The sequence below is a fragment of the Perca fluviatilis genome, unplaced genomic scaffold, assembly GCF_010015445.1.
Source record: "Perca fluviatilis unplaced genomic scaffold, GENO_Pfluv_1.0 PFLUV_unplaced_scaf_27, whole genome shotgun sequence".
Lineage (NCBI taxonomy): Eukaryota > Metazoa > Chordata > Actinopteri > Perciformes > Percidae > Perca > Perca fluviatilis.
Window position 1 is genome coordinate 1,318 of NW_024375691.1, and position 8,973 is coordinate 10,290.

The 8,973-nt window shown below is 37.9% G+C and overlaps 1 protein-coding gene across 4 annotated transcripts; it reads right to left on the reverse strand.

The window, feature by feature from the left end:
* Window positions 1-927: 927 nt before the first annotated feature.
* Window positions 928-8,179, reverse strand: LOC120555207. 4 transcript variants are annotated; one of them, XM_039793890.1, is made up of 7 exons: window positions 8,079-8,179; window positions 6,193-6,242; window positions 4,379-4,454; window positions 4,097-4,198; window positions 3,911-3,979; window positions 3,439-3,645; window positions 928-1,783 (listed from the first exon to the last, which is right to left on the reverse strand). In XM_039793890.1, the coding sequence occupies exons 1-7, from the start codon at window positions 8,089-8,091 to the stop codon at window positions 1,572-1,574; spliced, it is 729 nt and encodes a 242-aa protein (XP_039649824.1). In that variant the 5' UTR covers window positions 8,092-8,179; the 3' UTR covers window positions 928-1,571. The 4 variants fall into 4 exon arrangements, with proteins under 4 accessions (XP_039649824.1, XP_039649825.1, XP_039649826.1 ...); XM_039793891.1 differs by having other exon boundaries at window positions 4,379-4,451; window positions 8,079-8,159; XM_039793892.1 differs by lacking the exon at window positions 3,911-3,979 and having other exon boundaries at window positions 8,079-8,178.
* Window positions 8,180-8,973: the final 794 nt, after the last annotated feature.

Sequence of the window (8,973 nt, forward strand, 5' to 3'; positions counted from 1 at the left end):
AACACACACAACACCAGTCAGACTCAAATAGCACAGAACATCACCACATGATGACAGATTACATTACTCCAAGCACAACTATACTGTCAAAGATTGCAAAAAGGACCATGCCTGTTCTCCACCTGGTGGACAGACGGACCAGACGAGAGCTGGTCCCACTGGTTCTCCACCATGTTTGTACTGGATCAACAATATTAAGTGCTGAGTGGGGGGTCTACCATCAGGGTCTGCCTGCATTTGGATACAGGCATGACACAGTTAACCAGAGTGTGATATGTGTCAATGCTTTTACTAAAAGAGATAGCTTCACCCATCTGTAACCTGAGTACAGATTTTAAGTTTTCAACAACTGAAGTTTGGTAAACTAAATTGTTAGACTAAATGTGGACGGGCAGGAGAAGACTTTTCCATCACTAGTTCTAATAATATTTAGTCATATAGCATAATGCATAAGCAGAGTTTAATGGAAAATTACAGGTTGGTTTTTCTATTGCTTTAACATTTTACAGTTTCTACCTTCAGCTCAAATGTTTCCCAGTAGAATGGTAGGTCTCCTTGGTTAGGACCAGACTGCCCTTTGCTCTGCCTAAACTCTTTGTTCATTCTCTGAAACTCTCCTGATGAACTGAACCTGCTTTTAGCAAAGAATAAACATTTAAAAGATTTTGTAGACTGAAGCTTTATTTCAGATTAGGGCAATATATCAATATTATACATGTATATATATGAGGCTAGATATCGTCTTAAATTTTGGATATCGTAATATCCTGACATGAAGTGTTGTCTTTTCCTGGTTTTAAAGGCTGCATTATAGTAAGTCATGTAATTTTCTAAAAACACCAGACTGTTCCAGCTGTTCCATTATTTGCCTTTACCCACTTAGTTATTATATCAACATAACTAATTAACACAAACACATGTCCATTATGAAATTAAGACTCTTTAATGTGTAAGTTTACTGTACAGGCCTGGGAGACAGTTAAACATTGTCCTGACTCGTTTCCAAATACTGTCACTCCATTCCTCTGTTCCTCAGTCTGCTAACAGGTCGACAGCATCTGGGCTGCTCACATGTGCCCCCTGGTGGTTGTTGGTGTGCAGCTACTGCAGCTCCTAATGGAAATAAAATCCTTCACCCCCCTTATCTGACGCCACGGCACTACCACGGGACCGCTGCATTCACACATTAATTGGTTGATTGAGAAATCACATTGATATGACCTGTTATGAAGCTGATATTTTAAACATTTAAAGCATTTAATTATATTAATTTTCTTGTGCGACAGTGACAACACAGGCTACAGACACATGAACCTGTTTCTCTGTTAAAAACATAAACTGAATGATTTTTACAAACTGCTGAACCTCCTAGATGAAGTTTTATACAGCAGATGATTCATGAAGAACATTTGACATCTATGATCATTGTTTATATTTAACTATTTCAGGAGGAAATTAAAAAAAAACTTATATTCTCTGGCTTCAGTAATTAATAAGGGCTGTTCTGTTGCTTGATGTTCCAAATTTACTAATTAAGCCACTAAAACTAGGTCAAAGATCATTACCACTACCTAATGTTTCTTTAACTCTTCTTGTATTAGTTTGACGGCCCGGTCATTTCTTGAACAGCGCAGTAATCCCGGCTGAGTCTCGTGGAAGAGAACGTGAACATCCAACACGACGTTCTGAAAGGTTTCAGACCATCTTCTGACATCGGTTGAATAGTCGGGGTCTCTGGTGTGATGCATCAGCACTAGAATGACTGGTTTACCTCCAGATGACACTGAAACAGGAGACAAAGGTTAGAGAGGGACTTCCTTTAAAGACAAGGGCACAGAGCTGGGCTGCAGTCCAATAGTCACATTTACTTAGGAAGGTTCCTAAAGGAGTGAAATTAAATAGTTAAGTGGCTGTCATGATAAAAACCGTTGGAAAATTCTAAGTGATAAGGAAAGGTGCTTCATTGCTTCCTTTGTTACCTCCTTTAGCGTAGGATACATTGGACCATCCTTTACAAAAGGAAGGAAATAATGACGTCCCACAAGTCCTTGGGGCAGCAACATTTAAAGCGACGCATCACCATTTCGCCGTTCATAATCAATATAAGGTACAGAGTGGCGCCCTAATCCTGTATGCACCATGTGTACATTTCATTTTCTGAGACATTGCAACACATCTAATAGGCCTATTAATGATAATGTCCTTTATGGCACTGTCTGACTGGTTTATTAAACCGGTTAATGCGAGAACTTTACTCTCCTCACTACAAGATATGACGACATTATTATGAAAGTGTGAAAGTAGGAATATTATGTGACAATTGCGCGGATCGCCTCTGAAGGTATTCACATCAATTACCTGAAATACCCCCCCACACCGACCCAAATAAGTTATTTTCACCTACTCTGCAGTCTCTGTAGGCTGTTGCTTTTAAATGATGCATCGTAGTGATGTATCAATGTTTTCTTCAAAGATTTACTGTAATGATGAGTAAGGCTGTTTTAATGACTGTAAATGTTTCCATGTACACAGTAATATCACTGTAATTGATATTGTGGGATATTTAAACAGCAAAACTAAAAACTGTAGTTATAAAGTTGACAGAGAAAACATAACTTGAGTTTTAGCTTATGAAATAATCAATGAATTCTTGCATACATTTAAGAATTATTTTTATACAATGATTCTAATCGGGATTCATGTGGATACATGAGTGGGCAGGAGGGTGAGCTGAGCTACCAATCATGAAAATAAACTTTATTTGCTGAACACCTTTCATACAAGAAACAGGCCACAGCTCATTGCTTTATAATAACTACATGACATGCAGTGGGTGCTTCACATAAAACAACATTATTATTGCAGAAAAAGAAGAGGAAAACATGGTTAAGTAATATTTTTCACCGGGTTGTCCACATTTATTAAGCCTGTATGAAACATCACGTTTGGAACGCACGGGGCGATATATCCAGATGTGCTGGCAGACCTACGTCAATAACATCCTCTGTCACATGATTATGCCGCCGAGTGTCAGATTCCCCTGTCGAAAAGGTTGTCTTGTCCTAATTCCTTTTGAATTCTCCTTCACACTTTTCCTTGATCTCATGACATTGACCATCAGGGTTAAGGTAACGTGGTTAGGTAAAGGACTTAGGAGGGCATTTTTTGACTTTTCGACCGCAGCCCTGCTGTAACACATCTTTTCATCTACTGTAATATTTTTTAATGCTGTCACGTCCTGCATGTCAAACAAGCTGATTGGCTGATTCATCTCCTGTCAGGAAGGGTTTGTACATATATATGTAATGTAAAAGAAAACAGCCACACAAACTGTTTGTGTTCCCGTTTAGCCGGAGAAACAGAACTCAGCTTCAGACAGAACTTGAGCTGCAGAATCATCTGAAGGTTACTCTCGATCAAACAAAGTCTTTCTGTTACCTGAATCCTCTCTCATGGCTGCCTCCACATCTGATCCAACACGAGACAGGATTGGACAGAAGACGATGATGACGTCACATTCCTGCAGGTTCTTAGTGGTCTCCACCTTCCATGTTGATGACCGTCCCATGTTCTTCACTTGTTCCAGTAGGACCTGATCAGCTCTAAAGGTCTGACCAGTGATGACCAGGAACACCTTCACTGTGGCTTTAGGCCAGGACGATGATGAAGATGAACAAACTTGTTAACATTTATATATATTAAAATATAAAACAACCTGGTAGTCACCTTTGTAACCAGGCTCAGATCTCTCTGAGTTTTTTGGTCCTAATGAGAAATAAAGAATTTACTGTCAGAACCAGATTCATTATTGTTGTTCAACTGTTGCTATACAAAGGCAGAGTTTGACTGATAGAGTGTGTAAAACATAATCTAAAAACAGTTTTAGTTATAATATTGTGTAATGTGTTACCGTCAGTGTTCTGTTCAGACAGAGCTGTGTAGCTCCACTGATCCTCCACCTTTATGGAAAACTCTGAGTCTGTAAATATGAATGAAGGATTATGTTAGCAGCCTAAATACAGCAGTGTTATGTAGCTCCCTGTCCCCCTGGACAGTAACCAAGATATAAAGAAGTTAAACAAATATAGAGGGTAACCTTTGTCAGAAATCAGCAAAATGAAAGCAGAGAAGATTTGGTGTATATCCTTGGGGTCAGGTGGAGTTTGGTTCCTCCAGCTTTCCACCAAATGTTGAGCAGCTGCAGAGAGAACCATAAGGTAAAAATCTTATTAGTTAATCAATCACATCTTCATATCTTTATTATGTTATTTGATTAGGCTTAGGGTTATTTTGTAAGAGTTAAGGTTTCATTATTCATATACAGTAATATTTGTAAAAAAATATATGTAGATAAAACAATAATTATAAATAATTGTACATTTGAAACATTCTTGTGTCATCACACTTTTCAGTTCAGTCAGTTCTGTCTGCAGGTTGACTTGGTCCTCAGTCTTCTGAAACACAAAGTTTATAGAACTGAAAATACTAAACAGAAAGTATAACAAAGTAAATTATATATATATACACACTCACCATAACATATCAGGATGGTTCATACTACAATCAAAGAGATATTTACAACAAATACAGAATAAAACATAAACACACCTACACATAGCTGCACTTCCTACGTTATTGCTCCACCCTGTGTTCAATTACATAAGTGCATTTGAAAACATATATTCACCTCATGTTTCAGATGGTATTTTCTTTTTCAGTTTTAATTCTTTACAAACAATCAATTAATGGATTGCTTGTGTGACGGCCCTGTGTAATCTGGCAGGGCCTCTCTGTGGGAGTGATGCCTCTCTGGTCTTACCCATCTTTGTTTCCATCTTTGTTTGAGTTGATTGCAGATCTGGTGCACCTGGGAGCTGATACAGCTCCACCTGGTCGGACTAGACTCCTCTCTCTTCACTACCATCCAGACCTCAGCCATGGCCTCATCACCCCACCTTCCACATTTTGTTTTGGGTTTATTTAAGTTAGTTAAGTTCTGTTTAGTTTATTCTTTTGTTAAATAAATCACTTTTGATCATTTACGATGCCTCGCTCCCTCTTTTGTCATGGCCTTTGAGCCAGGTTGTGACACTTGAGAAAACAATCTGCAGATTTATTCAAAATGAAAATAATCATTAGTGACTGTGTATAAGATTAATGTCCTTTAAGGTTCTGGCCTTGCCATCATTTCCGGACAATGGACACCTTGAAGGACATTAATCCTTATATGCTAAAGTTTCTCCACTTGATAATGGAGGTGATTCTGGAGAGCATAACCTCTGATATAAACCGATGGAAACAGAAAACAGCAGACAACGCCACCCTGCAGGGTGAGAATCACCCACTGAAGGGGGATAAATGTGCTTACTGCACAACACACCTCATACATAAAAAACATTATAGGTTGATTTCCATAGACTCCCAAAACAACTCATACAACTGTTTCATTTACTGGCTGACGGTGAAGATGTAATCATGTGATCATTCTATTCAACATAACAGGCACAGTTAACAATGTGATACTTAAGTTTAGGGAACGAAAGTACTTTGGGTTAATAAAGCATCAGGGATTGGCTTAAAATGAGTCATATAGGGAGGACTCAACGTGACATAATATATACTATGATGCATAAAACTCACACTTTGGCTACATTGACACATAACAGACCAGATGTACCGCTGAATGTATCTTTAATCCGAGATGGAGAGTTTTTTCTTAGGGATTGTTGTTGTTTCTTCAGTTTTTGGAGCTGGTACGTGCTGTCAAACATCAATCTACTAAATGAAACTACCAATAAACTCATTGGCAGGCATATAACAGATACGAGCTTCGGGAATAAGAGTTTGTAAATGTGTTGTTTGTTGGAAACAATTCTTCACAACATTAAATTGGATTAATAACTAAACCCCAACATTATCTGGAAATACCCTGCTAAATAGTTACATTGTGGTATAGAGAGACACATTTACAAGTTCCAAGTAGCATATATAAATATAAATGTATTTACATACAGTTCATTTATTAGTGGACAGAGAATTATCATTTCTACATCATGATGGATTTTCAGCATTTGAACTAATTGTTAGCTACATTGTGCAGCCAGTAAAGGAGCTGAGCTCTGATTGGCTGAGTCCTCTCTGCAGTTACAGTAATCAGGACTACACAGAGACTCATACAGGATCATTACTAACCTCTCTTGAAGATGACATCTTCGGATCAGCCGTATCTTTGACAGAGCTATCTGTGGAAACAGGTGTGACATTGTGTTATAGAGACAGTCAGAACTGTCTAAAAAAAGACTTTAAAATAAATGAGTTTCATATTCCTCTCTCAATAACACAATAAAATATAAATCAGCTGCATGTGACACTGACTATACACCAAGCAGCTATGACATGGTCCAAGCCTCGGGGTCGTGAGTCGTCCCCGACGACCCAGTGAGTCCACGGAAATCCAACCCAAAGTGTGACAAAGCAAATGATAGGAATTGGCAAAGTGTGAGCTGCAAGGTCTGTAGTAAATTCAAAAATGCAAACTTCCCATTTATATTCATTTAATTCATCTGTTCTATAGGCATAATTTTGGGGGTGTAATAGACCACGCCCATTTTAACCAATCAAAACAACATTGTAGGTGTTGCCTCAGGAGTGGCCCTAGATCGTACTCTCCAGGTTTAAGTATAGCTACCCTTGTTTACCTTTGACTTAAGTGATCTGAGTTTGGGGACAGACACTGTGGTTATTAGACTATGAGTGGGCGACTGTTTCAGTGGAAGCACAGAGGAGCACGTAGCACTGCACCTCTTAAACAAGGAAGTTGGGTGATGAAGCACCAAAGTTCTCCATAAGGTTGAGGTGATAGATGGATCACAAACACTTTAACCCAGTCATCTGTCACTTTATGAAAAGGTAATTAAGTTCTACTGTATGGACCTTAGTCTGTGAAGCAATAACGTCCTGATTTTAATAGTTTTACTTGACTCATTTTAAGCCAATCCCTGACGTTTTACTAACCCAAAGTATTTTTTCCCTAACCTTAACTAGCTCAGTTTCACAACATTTACTACGTCTGTAAAACTGACTCACATGATTAAAATTTCCATCACGGTCAGGTGTCACAGTCACATGTCTAAAACGGTCACCATGCGGACGTAAATCAGTCATTGGCAATCAACCTATTAATTATTTTAGGTGTCAGGATGTGTTGAGTACATTCTATAATATCCAAACAGGATGTCGGTGTGAATCTGTCGTTGGCTTGTACAGGATTTAACAGACTCATTAACCTCAGCATGGATATCATACCGAAGCAGTTTACAGGTGGCATTAACCTGTGGAATATGATAGCTTCACTGCTGCTGTCATTCATTAACTTTATATGTTTTGTGTCTCAGCAGTTCACTGACAATCTATAGACAGTAGTGTTTTAGTTAAGCCCAGTGGGCGAAGCAGAAACATCTCAACGTACAGCTGATAATAGTAATCAGTATTCCTGGATTTGTTAGTCCCGATCAAGACATCCGTCCTTTCTTTCTAATTTCAGGTTGTGGATCAGTGTTTTACAGGCTTTCTTTCATAACACTGCATACTTAACAACTATGGGAGTGCAGTTGAGGTGTCACATTATCCGTATCCTAGTAACAACTGATCTGGTGTGAATCATAAAATTATGTTTGTATGGAACATAAGTAACCTGGTTATAAGCACATTACTTTTATACAGTGGTGGGGGTAAATGAACAGGCAGGCAGCAGGTTAATGATGTCGGCAAATATCAAAAATCATTTACAGTATACCTGTGTGTATCCATGTTTTCTATAGATCATACACACCAGATCCCACTTTATTTCAAAATTAACTACAATTAAAGAAGCTTCTAAAACAATTCAGTCACTTTGTTCATGTGACTTCATACTGAACTACTACCTTCAAAAGGAAATAATATAAATGCATCAGCTTTGCACATAGTATGTGATGCTGATATTCAGTGTGTAGATAGTTCTCCTGAAGCAACATACAAGTTCAGTCAATTAATTACATATATAACATAATTTACTGAGAGAGGAGAAACATGCTTACCGCTCTGACCCATCCTTTAGTTGTTGAGATCTGCAGCAAAGACAACGATGAGACTTTGTGTGTCGGATCCTCCCTGTTTCATGGACCACATGACTTAAAAGAAATGCGTCTACTTCTTGTAAACCATTGCATTGAGGACAATTATACCATAAGCAAAACAGGACTGTGACCTGACCTTAAAACCAATATAAAAAACCTCCTTTGAAATGATTAACAGCCCCAGTATGGATTTATAAGAATCTGATGGATTTCTTTTAAATCAAGTGTTCATGAACCAGGAAGGATCCGTCATATAAAGAGACTCTGTGTTCTTTTGTTTGTTGCAGATCTACAACAGCTACAGGATGGGTCAGCCACCATCACACCATCACCACGGTGAGTTTCTTATCTCTCAGGAAATTGGGTTGTGCTGATTGTTAAACTTAAATTTTAGTTATTTCAGTAAAAGTAAAAATAATTAGGACGGATGTTAGCAATACATCTTTTTGTTTGTTTTTTAAATTGAGTTAAATAAAACAAGAAGGTTTTTTTCAGACTAATTTATTAGAATTTCTCAAAAAGAGTTGGTGAAACGTTTGACTATGAGTCAAAGAATGATTAGCTTTTCCCACTTTAACCTGGGTGAGACTTTGTGGCCCAGTGATGAACTGGTTTAAATCCTATTTGAAGGACACAGACTACTTTATGTCCATCAGTAATTATACATGTGAGCGTTCAAAAAGACTCTCAGGCTTCTTTTGTTTAACATCTAGGAGCTCCCACTAGTGAGGATTATAGAAAACAACTTCAATATTTTATGCATATGACAGATTTATAACAATATCACGGTACAGTTATATTAAAAACAATACGGTAGCTACAGCACAACAATACAAACAAAAACAAAATAATTTTC

Bases quoted from the DNA above. Each gene is read 5' to 3' on its own strand.
- LOC120555207 (XM_039793890.1), bottom strand. The intron at 4,199-4,378 runs GTACAATTATTT...TTCTCTCTGCAG, and splicing joins GACACAAGAATGTTTCAAAT to CTGCTCAACATTTGGTGGAA. The intron at 3,980-4,096 runs GTTACCCTCTAT...TCATATTTACAG, and splicing joins TTTGCTGATTTCTGACAAAG to ACTCAGAGTTTTCCATAAAG.